Source organism: Centruroides vittatus, unplaced genomic scaffold (genome assembly GCF_030686945.1).
Source record: "Centruroides vittatus isolate TY-2023 unplaced genomic scaffold, ASM3068694v2 contig_392, whole genome shotgun sequence".
Lineage (NCBI taxonomy): Eukaryota > Metazoa > Arthropoda > Arachnida > Scorpiones > Buthidae > Centruroides > Centruroides vittatus.
The window spans coordinates 492208-509806 of NW_027122208.1; the positions used below are offsets into that span (position 1 = coordinate 492208).

The 17599-nt window shown below is 31.9% G+C and overlaps 2 protein-coding genes across 3 annotated transcripts in view; one reads left to right on the forward strand and one right to left on the reverse strand.

Moving 5' to 3' along the window:
- Nucleotides 1-568, reverse strand: part of LOC136975976 (glycerophosphocholine phosphodiesterase GPCPD1) — a 61254-nt gene extending 60686 nt beyond the window's left edge. For both annotated transcript variants that reach the window (XM_067271170.1, XM_067271171.1), the window contains exon 1: nt 484-568. The gene's annotated coding sequence lies outside the window, so the exon portion shown is untranslated. The remainder of the gene's footprint in view (nt 1-483) is intronic.
- Nucleotides 569-5856: 5288 nt separating this feature from the next.
- Nucleotides 5857-7175, forward strand: LOC136976022 (mitochondrial protein C2orf69). The gene is given in 2 exon segments (XM_067271218.1): nt 5857-6373; nt 6376-7175. Coding segments are annotated over 2 exon segments (930 nt in total). The 5' UTR covers nt 5857-5946; the 3' UTR covers nt 6879-7175.
- Nucleotides 7176-17599: the final 10424 nt, after the last annotated feature.

Here is a 17599-nt window from a genome sequence, read left to right on the forward strand (position 1 = left end):
ATAATGTTAGACTATGTTAATTTCTACAAATCACAGTTAATAGAAATTCAAAGCAATTATCTTATCAGAAATTATGATAAGGACTTTTGAATAATTCTCTCAAAATGCAAGTATATATAATGAAATATTTAAAAAACTTGAAAGTTGAAAGGGAAAATTTTAAACTACAAACTAAATATCATTTCAAACAAACCAATAATTATAGAAATATTAATTTTTCTATTATTGTTCTTACAATTTACATTATTATATTATTTATATGAAGTTATTTTACTGCAGTGTGTGATTTTAAACACACTTTTTCTGATTTTTTTAATATATTTTAATAAATTTGCTTATAAATAAATAAATTTAATTATAAATGATTTAATGATTATTATTAATTTAATTAGTACGTGTACATTTTACGTTAAAATAGGCGGGATTAATCCCTTAATATATGTTTATTAAATTTTTAAACTCTTTACACAAGTTATAAATTACCTTTTGACGTATATTATGCCTCAAAACTTGCCATTTCACCTCCAAAGCTAACATATAAGCAGAAGGATAAATACGCATAGCGCCCCCTACCGTCAATTTCGAATTTTCAAACACGGATGGCCCATGTCGTCTGCTTTTTTTCTTCATTTTTTTTAATTTTAATTAATTTATTTTTGACATTTTTCCGTTTAAAATTTTTTAATTCAATAATTTTATAACAAAAATTAAAATTAAAATTAAAATGTTTATTTAAGTTCACAAAATTTACATATTAACTAATACAGATAAATGATTTTTTTTTAATTTTAAAAAATTTCTTAAATAGAAAATTTAGCGCGCTTCGTTGGAATTTCCTGGTTAATAATTACCGATCGGCATTGAATTACGTAAACTTATAAAAATTAAAAATATTTACTAAATTAAAAAAAATTAAATTGACTTGTCCGACTGGAAACTTTGCAATTGTAAATTAATTGCTTTGTGGAATCACGGAAAAACTACTATTAATTTTTATTTACAAATCTCTTTAAGCGAATTTAATATATATAATCCTATTTAAATGCTATTAATTATATACGTACTTTCCGCGCTCATTTCAACATGCGCTTATTTTATAGATTATAAATAAATATTCATTTTTAAGTTATAATTTTAAGAAAATTTATATATTATATCCGAAGAAATGTATTAAATACGAATTTATCCGCAGATATTTTTACATAATAAAAACAAAAAATTATCAAAAAAATTCTAAGCCATAAGCATTTGTAGACTATTAAAGATATTAGATTAAGCTTATTTAATTATCTATATATATAATTTGTAAAATATATTAAAAACTGTACTTTTTTTACAAATAATATGCCATTACATTTACTCTATTATTAAGCGTAAATAATTCTTACAGTGCGCATAACTTGCATTCAACTTCTAGAAAGGAAAAAGTTGACTGTAAAATTTATAATTATCTTTAATAACACAAACAATAAGCCACGAAGACGTTTATGAGTTATATAATGTATAAAGAAAATTTAAAGAAAATAATATATTATTATACTGTATTCTTGTTCTGATGACTAAGCGAAATGTATATGAATGAATTTTGAAACTGGGAAAAAATTGTATTCGACTCAAATAAATTTTATAAAAACTCATAGTAATAATGTAATGTTACACTTTGCAGTATTTTATAAATTTTAAAAAGATATTAAATAATTAAAAATTTAAAATTATTATCCATTTTTTGATTTTAAAACATTTATTAATTAAATTTTTTTATTGTTATTAATTCGAAAGTAATAGAATTATATCAGAATATCATCGGTATTACAAAACACTAAATGTAATTAAGACATCAATTTTGTATTTCGTCATTTATTTTGATGCCGCGAGGTTCATCCGATGATTGAAAATATCCATACACGTCAATAAACAGGTCAGATTTATCAATATAAAGAGCTAATATTTAAAATATCATAATCGTTAACGAACGTGTGCTTAAAATAAGCTATTAATTGTGTTTTATATAATGTGATTTAATATTTACGTAGATTATTACTATATCAAAGTCATATAAGAATAAATTTAAAAGCAATCTATACGTGTTTAGAATAACTACGAAATCAATGGGAAAAGGAAAAAAAGAATTTTGACATTATTAAGCACGCACAACATTTCCTTCTTAAAATTAATTGCTATTTCCTTCTATAGATAAACTAGATAATAATTAAGCATTAATTCTACAGTATACGAAATTTAATGTCTAAACGTTTATCATAACGTAACGAAGTATTAATAATTTGTGACAATAGTTAAAGATCGGAATAAGTTTGAAAATTGAGTTCTTACGAAATTCTATTAGAATATATTACTATTTATCAATATTACATTATATTATTGTAGACAAAGTAAAACTTATTTTCCTTTTCTGGGGAACCTACCTCGATGAAGAATAGTTCATAAATATAAACAAAATATAACACACCACCAATACCGTATCTAATTATAAATGGGAGGAAAAACTGGATTAACTTCCCAACTTGTAAAACATGTAAACTATTTAAAACATTCTTATAAATGAAATAAAGTATTCTTTATGCATTAGCCTATCGAAACTAACAAAGTAAATAAACTTATTACTCAATCGATAATTAGCTTTACTGATTGAGTCGATCAAAAGCAGTCTAAAGGTTATTGTAAATTCACAGCATATATTTCTATTAAAATATATACAGTAATTATACAAACACAGACGGATGAGTTCTAAATCGTTTATAGTCATTTTATTGATATATAATAAATTTAATGAGTTATTAACTTTCCATTTCATTCATTTATTAATTAATGAGAAATATATTAACGTCAGCGAAACTACTTCCAAGTATTTTGTAAGTTTTATTTTTTTAAAGTAAATAAATATATAAATTATGTATACTAAGCACATGAATTTGCGAAAAATAATCTTTACCTTCCGTTTTTCACGTTTAATTTGTAATTTTTAGAATTTTTAAATAAAAGATATCACAGAAAATTCAATTTATAAAATTTTATTTCCTTTTTCAATACTCATATTCCTAGGTTAAGTAAAATAAAGAGGTAAATTTAGAAACAAGTTGTTTTCTTCCTGCTCTCGAATGCTACACACGTAATGCGGTTAGGCAATTCGAATTGTCAGTAAATTTACATTTTAAAATATCTTCTAATATTTATAATCTTATAATAATTAATTAATTATATAAATAATGGAAAAAATATATATAACATATAATATTCCTCATAGAAATAAAAATACTTTTTATATGAAAAAGATTCTGATTTTAATTCTGTTTTTTTAAATGTTTTTAGTAAGGTGAAGAATGGGAAACTAATTTAAACCACAGTAGTACCTCGAAACTCGAACGTTCCATAGTACGCACAACTTTTTTTTTTTTTTTTAAACTCTTTCCGCCCAGTGGGCACTAAGAGGGCCTCTTATAGCAAGCCCATTATGGGTTCGGCCAGGCCCACAAGGGGGCGGCCGGGTGGTGAGGGACGGGGACCGACATATCCGGACGGACCATTCCCCGAAAAATTCCTGGGGATTTCTCGACCCGTCCGGATTCGATCCCGGGTCCCCTAGGGCGGTAGGCTGCTAACCTTGACCGCTCGGCCATCCGGCCGCTAGTTCGCACACCTTGAATCCGAACTTTTTTTTCGAGGAAATTTCGTCCAAACAATCGAACACAAGCAAATCCGGCCATACTATACTATACGATAATCTGTACGGGTACGCGTGATATGGCATATTTCCGGATTGGATTAATTTTTATTTTGGCCTTTTTTACTACTTTTTTGGCTACAAACAATGAAAATCCGTTACTTTTCTAAATGCGCATTGCCTAGAAATATAAACCGTACATAGTGGTTTGTTACATTCGGTAAGTGATATGAATTTGGAACACGTATTGAACGAGCCCAGTCGCGCTCAGTTTATCTCCTGCTCTTGTTTCGCAAGCATCCTCGCATAACTTGTTTTTACTCAGTTTTAAAAAAAAATAACATCTGTGTATTTAGCATGATGCTTAATAAGAAGAGTGTTGAGACCACGAAACCTCAAAAAGGCTTGAAAGAGCGACGATTGAGATTGTTTTAATTTAATTTTCATTGTTTTATGTATTTACTTGTTATTTTAGCTTAAATTCTTTCTTTTTTAGAATTAAAATGGGCATTCTTGAGGTTTGGGTACGTATTAATTCATTGTACATTATTCCTTATGGGAAAATTGCTTTGGAACTCGAACTTCCCGGAACGAATTGAAATCGAGTTCTGACCGATACATTGGTCAGTCAGTAATGATCAAGCTACCCGTTCGACCACTATTTTTATATTTTCATATAATAAAGTATAATTTTTATATGAAAATCACACCAATAAGTTACTAGTAATCACTATTATCTATAAGGTAGTAACTAATTGTAGTTAACGTTTTAAATATTTAAAAATAAATTCTCAAAAAAGGAACTTTTTTAATTTCAATGAACAATTTCAAAACATTGAATCTAAAGGATGAAATAGTCAAAATGGACGGAATATTTTATTTAAAACTCTTTTCGAAGAAAGAATATAAAAATTTAATTTGCATATCGTTTGCAATTTGAACTATAATTACATATTAAATATAAATCGTAACTGTTTAAAAGACTGAAGGTAAACTTGAATGTTTTTGGTAGTTATTTCCAAGCAGTATTGAAAAATATTTGATACTAAACAATTTTTAATATTATGTAATCATCATTAATCATATACTGAATTTTTAATGTTTTGTTGGCTAATTTTTTAATGTTTATTTTTAGGATATTAGCGAAGCAATTATTATTAAACAACAAACGTAAAACCATTTCTACAGTTCATTGACGTTTCTTAAGGGAAATGTACTGTACGTTTAAATATAAGAATTTTTAGATTTTACGATTATCGTTGTTTAATATTGATTACGTTATTTTATATTTAAAGCTTAATTTATAAATTTATATATTTAAATTTTTGATAATAAATTAAAAATGTAAGACTAATTAAACTTTTATAACATATTCTATTCTCAATTAATCCTTTGATTTTTAGAAAATAATCTCAAAACATTTTATTTTTATAAAATATATATTATCCAGAAAAATGTTTATGATTTTATAATATTTTTCATCATTTTTTGCCAGTAGGATGTAAGAAAATTATTTACTTTGATAGAACAAGAAAGACATTTTCGCTCTTTCTCCATGAAGAGAACCTTAATATTCTCATCGCGAGTTACAATAAGCTCCGTAATAGACTATCACAAAATGGAATCCGATCGCTTACAAAAATTTTTTTATCAGATCAAAGACGAGTCACGAGAACACGAACTCGAGTCCTTCGGACTCTTTTTTCCCTGTGCGCACTAAGAGAGCCTCTTTTAGCAAGCCCATTATGGGTTCGGCCGGGTGGTAAGGGAAGGGGACCGACATATCCGGTCGGATCACCTGGGGATTTTTCGACTCATCCGGATTCGATCCTGGATCCCCAGAGCGGTAGGATGCCACCTTGATCGCTCGGCCGTCCGGCTGTCGATCCTTCAGACTCGGAACAGTGCCAAGCGTTTTTAGCCATCTCAGACATCTGGTTATTATAACTAATTAAAATATAAATATCATTTATGCATTTTAAATTAAAACTCATGTATTTATATGAAGTTATAACGAACACGCTGTAATAAAAATATCTATGCTTATTTATTTATTATTAATTTTCATATGTTACATAAATAGACAATATTTACAAAATATTATTAACGCAAATTAATTATTATTACTTACTAAAAGGAACTCTTATTTAAAAAATGCCAGTGCGATATTCGGGCGAATTTATATTTTCTCTTTCTAGGTTCAGTTGGCAAAAAGTAAATTTCCAAGATGGCCGTCTGTCCGTGTGAAGTGAAAATGCGTGAGAAGAATGAAACGTGTTAATGCTTTCTTCGGTGTGTTTTTCAAATTTGTATCTTCTGCATATTTAAGTAAGATGAATTCGGATACTCATTCATCGGTGAAAAGATTGTTGAATGTGGACGGTTATGACGGGAGAAGAAATGACATCATATATCACTCGCCATTATCCGTTGCTTCACTCGATCTTGTGTTCTTCGGTGGAGATGTGCAAGATTATCCAGAAAAGATGTTGAGTCACAGGGATAATAAACGTCATGTTAAGTGGAATTTAGAATACACGGCTGCTTTACTTCATTCTAGATTTCCTACGGCAAATATATACATTATTAGGCCATCAAGAATGCATTTAAATATATTTAGTTGTTATGATAATTTTGTAAAAAGTGATGAAGTAGGTGTTCCTCAACATGCTAATAATACAGACTCATTAAAACATATGAAGCTCTTCTTGATAAAGCCAAGGAACAAATTTCGTCAGAGAGTTCTTCGGATCAAACTTGTTCTGTTGCATGCAGAAATGTAATTCCGTTGATAATCATAGGATTTAGCAAAGGGTGTGTTGTTTTAAATCAAATGTTGCATTCTTTTAAAGCTTATCAAGATGAAAAAGTTATAGAATTAGATAGTTTTGTTAAGAATATCGAGGCCATGTATTGGTTGGAGGGCGGACATTCTGGCGGATCAAATACTTGGATCACTAATAAAACGGTACTTAAACAGTTTGCCGATACTAACATTAATGTAATTATCCATGTCACACCTTATCAGATGCAGTGTAATTTTAGACCTTGGATTGGAAAAGAAGAAAAATTGTTTAGAGAAACTTTGAAGAAGTTTGGTGTTAAAGTTGAAAGAACGATGCATTTTGAAGACGAGGAGATATCTATGGAAAATCATTTCAGAGTTTTAGAGGTTTTCTCTGAAGTAAAAAATACATAAATTATTTCAAAATCCTTTGAATTTGCAAATGCTTTTATTCTTATAATAGTATTTGTAATTTAAAACAATGGTTGTGCTTTGATATGTAATAGATGTTGTAGATTTGTATTATGTGTAATGTATTTATATAACTATTTTACAATTATATAATACATAATAACTATTCTATTACATAATACTCTTTTCTGTAGAAATGAGATGACACGATACTATTAATAATGTCGTGAATTTTGTGCATTACAAATTTTTATTATAAATGTACAGTACAAATAAAAGTTCAATATATTTAATTATATATATACTGTATATGGATAATTTCTCGAGTGATCGATTAAAGTTTTTTCTCTTTTATATAAAGAGAAATATTTCTCTTATATATCTCTTTAAATATAAGAATATATAATATAAGAAAAAGGAATAAATGACACTCAAGAAATTATCTTGAAATTCATATAATTTGGTGCATAATTGTGTTCACTAACAATGAAAATAGTAATACTTATAATTTAACATCCTTGTAATAGTTTATTTAAGGTTCAAATATAACAATGCATATATTATATATGTGTCTGTTAATTTACTTAAAACAAATTATTTAATAAACTGATTTTTTTAGTTTCAGTCATTTGCAGCTTAGGTTCCTGAATGAAAGAGTGACTGACTAATCAGACAAACGACAGAAATCAAAGGTTAAGTTTTATTTCTGCTTTTGTAGGCTAATTGCTACACTAAAGACAACTTTGATGAAATTATTACAAAGGGGTTAAATGATGAAATTAGGATGTTTGTAAGAAGAAATATTCATGAGACATTTATAAAATTAAATGTATCAGTTAACATTACACTTTCTGGACTGCTGAGTTACTTTTTAAGTCAAACATCTATACATGTAACAATAAAAGTAAGCTCACTTATATACACTTTTTAATCTTTAAAAAGTATATTTCCTTAAAAGAATACAAATCCTAAAAGTTTGAACATAGAAGCTATAGAAGCCACAATAACTGTATACTGGAATTTGTTTATTTAAAATTATAACTGCAAGACATAAATTGCTATTTCTGAAATAATCTGAATGCTATTCATCAAATTGTCCCTAGAGTCACTGGGTTGATCCATATAAATTTTAGGACTCATCCCTGACAGGAGGCAAACATGGGTGGAGCGAGGGTGGGACTAGTCTACCCATCTGATCGTCCTGAAATAATTGAGTCTACCTATACTGACCATTATTCGGGAGTTTCTTTAAATATGAATTAATTGTTTGCCAAGTAATTAAACGTTACTGCTGAATTTTTTCCACTTAAGCTATATATCTTATTGAAAGTTATCGCTTCCAGACTGAAAGTCCTAGTGCTGTTATTGGAGACATCTTAATGCTGTACTTGGTAAAAACGAAAACAGAAAGTACATACATATATATATTTAGAGAAACATTTAAAACATTTTTTACAAAATTAAATAGTTGGTAGCAGAACAAATTTGGTTAACATGATCAAAGTACTTGCAAAATTTGGTTAACATCACAATGCCGGGCTGCAATTTTTATTCATATTTTTAATTGTCGGAACGTAGTGACGACTAATACTTGACTTCGTGCATTCCTTGTCAACATTATAACTCTGAAATGAGTTGTCCGATCTTGATGAAATTTTTTTGGACGACTCATCATCACTCATAGATGAACTGATTAAAATTTCAACTTTCAAAAATGATCCGTTTTTGTAGAACTGGAGATAGGGGTTTTTCTTCAGTATGGATAATTTTTGAGAGTTGAAATTTTAATCAGTTCGTCCTTGAGTGATGGTGAGTCGTCGAAGAAAATTTCATCAAGATCGGACAACTCATTTCAGAGTTATAATGTTGATAAGGAATGCATGAAGTCAAGGGGTGCATATACTTTTCGTTTTGTACGGATCGATCTGTAAAAACGGATCAGTCCTTGTCACGTGATACAGATAACTTCTGTCATGGCGGAAAGTATACAAGTAGGATCGAAGATGGCGGCAAACATTTGTTAGTTAATAATAGTCTCTCCTTGTTAGTTAACATATACTGAGTTTTAAAAATATTAAACGTATAGTATCTTTGAAACTCTGTATATGTTAACTAACAAGGATCAATTAATTAAATTAAAATAATCCATTTTATCTCTCGATATTAAAACTGTAGTTAGTACTAAACGACATACGCTGTTACGAATTATCGTTTATTTGACAAAATTGTTTGTGCTCATTTATACGAATTTTTAAATCGTATTACTATGTGAATAAAATTGTTTTCCACGAAATAAAATTTAAATAAAAATTTCACAAAATTAAAAAATAAAACTTGCAGAAAAGATGAAAGTGCACGCCATACATTCTTGAGATACAACTTCGCAAAATTGTCTCTAAATACTTATTTTTTCATCTCAGTTTACCGGATATTTTAATAATATGTTTTTACTTGCCATTTATAAGTTTTAAATAAGTTTCTTTGTAAGAATTAAATGTGTTTCTTCGTTATTTACTGTAAGCTTAACTTCAACCATGGTATCCGCCATGTTTAATCTCTTTTATCCGATCCAAACGATCCTACCCTCCGCTCGGATTAGTTTGATCGCGATCCAGTTGATCCTAGATGGCGTTTGTATACGCAAATAGAGATTGATCGGATCGCAGTAGTTCCTTTGTATACACGATTTGAACGATCGAAGTGATCTTGGATCAGTTTGATATGTCGGGCCCCGTCCCTCACCACCCCGGTCGCCCCATTGTGGGCCTGGCCGAACCCATAATAGGCCTACTAAAGAGGCCCTCTTACTGCCCACAGGGCGGAAAGAGTTAAAAAAAAAAAAAAAAAAAAAGTATTAGTCGCTTCCGGCACGCACGTGTAGAAGCGTCATCTAGTGGTCGGAAAATATGACAAGCATTAAAACTAATTTTGAAAAGTAAATGTTATCGCTAACTAGATACACAACAATTTTAATATAAAGAATCTTTATAGAAGAATAAGTTAAAAAATTTTTTTTAACTTATTATTCTAACATGGAGCAGCATTGATTAATATTGACGGCTTTACGATCCATTCTCCCCTTCGTCTTCCTATCGTTAGTACGAAATTTCGATCTCTAAATGAAGAAGCTGCACAGAAATTCCAGATTGAGATAAAGTCGCTCAAATTTATCATTATCCATGAAATGGCAATGATTGGTGCAGTGGCGTGCCGTGACATTTGATGACAGGGAAGCTGTGTTTCTGTAAGAAGCCGACTTCCAGGGGCAATCAGTTAATTGCGCGTCAGTGATGGTCTAGGGCAGTGGTTCTTAACCTTTTTATACTCGCCGCCCACCAAATATTTCATAATTTTTTTGTGACCCCCATTTTTTAATAATAATTTATATTTGATAATTTGATAATTTATCTATAATAAATTGATTTTTTTATTATTGCTTTATTTTTTATATAATAAATGTAAATCATAATTTTATTATTTCATTATCTATTTAAATAACATTCAAACTTCACAATTAAACATGAAAACTCATTAATTTTTAACAGAAAATAAAATAAGAAACACGTCGATAAATCGATCCAACGTCGATGCTAAAACTAAACTAAAACTAAAACGCCCACTTGTGGTAAGGATTTTGCATACTTTTGCAAAAATATTTAAATTTTCAAAGCCTACTATTTTTCCTAATTATTTTTAAAATTCCAAGCATTAATAGTTTCTTAAAATTGCTTTGGAATAAAAGAAGTAAATACTGCGGTGTAAGTAGCATATTTGCATTTATTTCTTCTGTACTAACAAAGTTGTATGTAGGAAGAAATACAAAATAAATAAATAAAAACTAAATAGGAAAACTTTATCTTTCTTATTTCACTTTTCAATACGATATTCGGATTATACATCAATTTTCTTTTTATTATATTCCGAAGGAAATTTTGCATAATTTGGCGGCCCCCGGCAAACTTCTTACGGACCCCCAGGGGCCGCGGCCCCCTGTTAAGAATCACCGGTCTAGGGTCCATTCGTATTCATTTGTTCGATAAGCCAGTAAAAACTGTAGACTTCTCTAAATGTATTTTTAATATCACAATTACATTCCGAATCGCTAGCCACGATATAAGGGCTAAAATTAAAAATAAATTATAAAAACTTACTCGGTGAAATAAAATGTGCGATGGATATACATACCTGGTACAATGTATTGTTCGATTGTATTAATATACTTTTAAAGAAAATTATAATTAAAATATAGCTTTGTAAAGAAACGTACATAAAAATAACATAAAATATTCTTTACTTTTTAAATCTTAAAACAATCCACTTAGTCAAATATCTCGATACGAGTAGCTAATGGATGGAACTAGTGACGGTCCAGGTAGGTGTGTAGTGAGTGTGTGCGTGCCAAATCCCGAGGGTGCCGATACCGGTCAATGTCAAATGCCTCTTTTGTCGCGTCACTAGTATATCTCAAAGGACGCCACAGGGCTGTTGTAAATTTTAAACGTTTCTCACCGTAGCTGTAAAAATCTAACTATGTTAAACTTAATAGTCATTCGTTTTCTAACTAATTCGTTTTAATACCGGGTGTACACGGAAATCAGTTTCCCACTGTACTGAGCGAGTGATTGGTTCTGTTAAGCTTTTGTTGAAGTAAAATTCTGGCTCTTTCAACAGGATTTTATTTATGTCCCCATTCCCTAATCTCTTAATTATTTAGTCACTTCTTAAGTAGAAATAAGTCGAAACCAGTTACTTTGTACCTGAATATCTGTAGTCTTGGGAAAACAGTGGAAAGACAAATTTTTATGACAACGGATATATAAATCGTAAATTTAAGGAAAATAAATTCTAGAGCTTTTTTTTGTACCATTGTATGTACTGTACGTCTCATTCATTAAATTTGGTTGTAAATGATGCTGCCAAAGTAACAGTTAATTTTTAACACTGTACTAGAATTGTACACGTTTTTTCTGCATCCCCTTACAGATGGGACATACTAAATCGTAATATCACCGGTTTAACATCGAAATCCGTAACTAATATAAGATGGGAGAGCAGGAATAAACGCGGAATAAATATATCAAATATTTTAATGGAGTTTTTTTAAAACTCCTGTCAACTATACAGAACTATCATAAAAACGTGCCAGTAAACTCCTATCGGTTGGGTTGTTATAAATCTAGTCTAGGGTGGGCAACCCTTTTTATAACATGGGCCAGAATAAATTTTACGTTTTTTTCCGCGCCGTAGTAGATAATTGACGCCTTCTTGTGACTCGTAATTTTTTTATTCTGCAAATATGAAATAAATAAATAAAAAGCTAATTACTACATTTATTTTTTTATCGTTTTCGAAAATTACAAAGAATTGGAAAAATAACTAATTAATAGTTATTTTTCCAATTTAATAATCTATTAAAGATCTCGCGGGCCGGATAGAAACTTTTCGCCAGCCGTAGCTGGCCCGCCGTTGATCTAGTCTGCTTATGATTCACATAATCGGGCGAGGGTGGCCGAATATCTAGCAGGCGGCTAACAGCCCACAACCGCTCCGGGATATAAAGTCGCGTACTCTTTACGCGTGTGTCGCTTCTACCGGCTAAACCGGGTGAGGTTGGTGCTCTGTAAACCGCGTGTGCTAATGCCTATATAATCTGGCTGATTAGAAACTGACCCGGTTTCGACACTCCTTCCGCCACCGAATTATTCGAATATACAATAGCAATCTTATCGTTTTTTTTTCACATGTAGTATAGAAATTTGTAAAAGATACGTGATGCAGTTATAATAAAATATTCATTTTAATTAATTCAAAGTACGTTAAAATATGAAAATTTATATTATATAAAATACAAGGGAAGGTCATTGGAAGGTGGAATCGGCGCTTCCATCGCTTCCAATGACGGCACGCCACTGGATTGGTGCAAGAATGCTTTACATGATCGAGAGAAAATTGAAGGAGAAAAACCCCGAGAAAGATGAGCCATTTGGTGGATTCTTTATCAATTTGTTTGGTGATTTTCGTCAGCTTCCTCCTGTTAAAGATACTCCTCTCTAATCAAGTGTTTTTACAATGTAATGTCCCAACGAGGTAGGGACCTTGTTGGGACATTACATTACATTCCCTTTGATTCTTATGAAAAGTTCATTGAACTTAGTAATTCTCATAGACAAAATAGCACAGATAGTTCCTTCACAGATGTCTTACAACAGATCTGAACATTCCGACAACAAGAAATCGAGCCTCTTTATCCAGAGATAAACTTGATCAGTTCCAAACGACAGTAGAGCTATATCCAACAAACGAGCGAGTTAAACAAAGCAACGAACACTACTTGCAGTCAACTGGATGCCCTCTTGCTTATATAGCATCTGAAAACACTCCAGATATTGCCCCGCCTTCGTCTAAAGATGACTCAGCTCTTGGTCTCTCCAAGTATTTGTATCTCTCAGTTAATGCCAGAATCATGCCGAGAGTCAACTTATGGGTACAAGGAGGTTTCGTCAATGGTTCACTAGGAACTATACGCTACATTATATATGCTCCTAATGCTCGCCCTTCAGCTCTTCTTCTGATTATTTTAGTGGAATTCGATAGCTATCGGGGACCTTTCATCTATGGTAATCTGTTTTCAATAATCCCCATAATACGCTCCTCGAACGATGGCAGTATATTGCGATCTCGTAGGCAGTTTTCCCTTACCTTAGCATACTCGATGACTATAGATAAATCACAGAAATTAACTCTTCCAAAAATTAAAATAGATATAGGGAAAAAAGAGACATCTATCGGTCTTACCTGTTACATTGAGTCGAGTGAAAAAATAACCGACTCGGTATTTTTAAAGAGTTACAATAAAGATCGCTACGAGTCAATCTGTAAGCCCAAGGCCCATAGTGATAGACAGAATTTCATGAGATGTTGGCATAGCAATTAATGGCTTATTTTGACCTTATATTTGTACCTTTAAATGATCCAATAGAAATCAAATATATTGTTGAGAATAAAGATGCGAGCAGCTTTGTTCTGACTACATGCTGATACAGCGTTACTTAACTAGTTTAAAATAAATAAACTAGTTTTAAGTAATGCTGCATCAGCGTGTAGTCGGAACGAAGCTGCTCCCACCTTTATTTTCTAGATTATGAGGGAAAAAAGAAACAAAGAATCATTCGTTCTCAACAATATATTTGATTTCTATTGGATCATTTAAAGGTACAAATATAAGGTCAAAATAAGCCATTAATTGCTATGCCAACATCTCATGAAATTCTGTCTATCACTATGGGCCTTGGGCTTACAGATTGACTCGTAGCGATCTTTATTGTAACTCTTTAAAAATACCGAGTCGGTTATTTTTTCACTCGACTCAATGTAACAGGTAAGACCGATAGATGTCTCTTTTTTCCCTATATCTATTTTAATTTTTGGAAGAGTTGTTTGGAAGACCCTGTGATTTATGTATAGTCATAGAGTATGCTAAGGTAAGGGAAAACTGTCTACAAGATGACAATATACTGCCATCTTTCAAAGAGCATGTTATGGGGATTATTGGAAACATTACCATAGATGAAAGGTTCCTGATAGCAATAGCTAACGAATAACACTAAAATAAACAGAGGAAGAGCTGGAGGGCAAACATTAGGAGCATATGTAATGTAGAGTATAGTTTCTAGTGAACCATTGACGAAACCTCCTTGTACCCATAAGTTGACTCGGCATGATTCTGGCATTAACTGAGAGATTCAAATACTTGGAGGGACAAAGAGCCGAGTCATCTTTGGACGAAGGCGGGGCAATATCTGGAGTGTTTTCGGATGCTATATAAGCAAGAGGGAATCCAGTTAACTGCAAGTAGTAGTCGTTGCTTTGTTTAACTTGCTCGTTTGTTGGATATAGCTCTACTGCCGTTTGGAACTGATCAAATTCATCTCTGATAAATAGGCTCGATTTCTTGTCAGAATGTTCAGATCTGTACAGTAGACCCCCCTATAACACGGTAGATACGTTCCATGTTATATGAATCTGTGTTGTACGAGTCCCTCACTGTATGAGCCAATCACAGCCTGGCACGTGTGCAGTTTAGGGGCTACGGCGTTTGAAAAGTTTTCTTCCATAAAATTAATCGATTCTAGAATAATTTGACTCAACATTTCCAAATCACGTATCATTTTTTGGGAATAATACATATAAATTATGCTATAAACAAAAAATTGTTGAATTACTTACCGAGTGTGCACCGTTCGAAGACGCCATTGCCTAAGTTTGTTTTCGTCGCGGAGCGACTCGTCGAACGGCGGATGCGTTTCCTAATAAGTTATTCTTTCTGCGAAGAATTCGCTGAACTTTGGAGACATCATTAATAATAGAAATATAATTTTTATGGCCATTGAATAATACTGTAAATGTTTTAACAAGAACTGTATAAAAATTTATCAATACTTTCCCGCCTAAACTCTCCGTATATACGCGTGGCACTGGACGGCGGCAAGTAGTTCGGCTGCTAGTTTACTATTGGTCCAGATTCGACCAATCTTGTCACGATACGAGTCGGCGATGACGTTTTATCGTGTTATAGGAAACCGTGTTATATGAACCCGTGTTATAGGGGGTCTACTGTATCAGAGAAATCACCAGAAGCTAGATGACGTAAGACATCTGTGAAGGAACTATCTGCGCTATTTTGTCTATGAGAATTACTAAGTTCAACCGAACTTCTCAAAAGAATCAAATGGGAATGTAATGTAATGTCCCACCTTGTTGGGACATTACATTGTAAAAAACACTCGAGTAGAGAGGAGTATCTTTAACAGGAGGAAGCTGACGAAAATCACCAAACAAATAGACAAAGAATCCACCAAACGGCTCATCTTTCTCGAAGTTCATCTCCCTCAATCTTCTCTCGATCATGTAAAGCAGTGTTTCTCAAACTTTTTGGTCCGCGACCCCCTTTTGCACTTAAAAATTTCAAAGAACCCCAAAGAATGAGTAGGTGAAGAAAAACATCCCGGAGGGAGGGAGTTAATTTAAATTCGGGAGGAGTTAATTTCTTTTGTTTAATTAATCTATTCCATGTTGAAATTTCTCTCCGTTGCATGTCACTTTGCGTTGAATTTTTTTCAATGTTAAGGCTAATGAAATTTTTTTAAAAATTATTTCTTTATTTTTCACAAACAAAATAAATGTATTGAAAAATATAAAAACAAAAAACATTATATTTCGTAAGTTAGTCTAGTCTCAAAACGTTCCGATTCAGTACAGCACAGTCCTCAGAAAAACAAGCAAACCTTACCACTCACGATGGGAAAAAAGTCTCGTTCAAATACTGGCGCGTCCTTAAGTACCCTCTCATGGTTGCGCCAGTGCTGCCAGCTAAAACACGCATATCAACTAAAATAATATCGGAGTATCCCAAGACATAGCCAAATATTGCAGCGCCACAGCACTAGCGGAAATTAGAATTTGCCGACCGAAATGCTTTCGGTTGATCGGTTTTCGGATACGACGCTCTACTGTATTTCTAACTGGTCTTGCCTACAGACGCAATGCTGCTAGCGAACATAGTTCCAAATGACAACGCTGTTCTATCATAGTTTAGGCGGAGAGTGGCACTCGGGGATTCCCCAATAGCGCACAAATTTATGAATATTATATTTAGGGTCGTATTTAAATATTATATTGTTTTTATTGTTTATATGTGCAATTTATTTAAGTAAAAATTATTTTATATATTTTTTATTTCTATTATTTCTAAACACGAATCCATAGTAAATTTATAAAATATTTGAGAAAAAATTGATCTGGCATCAATTTTTCAGCGACCCCCAAATATTTTTCACGACCCCCACTTTTATAATCACTGATGTAAAGCATTCTTGCACCAATCATTGACATTTCATCGATGTGATGAATTTGAGCGACTTCATCTCAATCTGGAATCTCTGTGCAGCTTCTCCATTTAGAGATCGAAATTTCGTACTAACGGTAGGAAGACGGAGAGAATGAATCGTAAAGCTATCAATATTCATTGCTGCTGCTCCACGTTTTTAAAAGAAAACTTTTTTTTTAACTTATTATTCTATAAAGATTCTTTATATTTGTTGTGTATCTAGTTAGCGATAACATTTACCTTTCAAAATTACCGTTAACGCTTGTCATATTTTCCGACCAATAGATGACGCTTCTACACGTGCGTGCAGGAAGCGACTAACACTTGACTTTATGCATTCCTTGTCAACAAAATAACTCTAGACTGAGTTGTCCGATTTTGATGAAATTTTCTAGGACGACTCACCATCACTCAAGGACAAACTGATTAAAATTTCCTCTCAAAAACGATCCATACTGAAGAAAAACGCGATCTTCGTTTTGACCCCTATCTCCAGTTCTACAAAAATGGATCATTTTTGAGAGTTGAAATTTTAATCGGTTCATCCTTGAGTGATGATGAGTTGTCCTAGAAAATTTCATCAAGATCGGAAAACTCATTCTAGAGTTATTTTGTTGACAAGGAATGCGTCACTTTGTTCCGACAAATATATGCTCTCCATCTCAAATTATTAGTGGCTTGGGTAACTTCATTAAAACCGGACGTTTGTATATAGTGAATCGGTGCCACATTCTCCTCCTCTGCTTTCCGAACCTGATCTCGTCTTAAATCTGTCTAACTCCGTTCTCCAGATTAAGAAAAGACAGAGACAGTGGGAATTTATAGGTCTTACAATTTT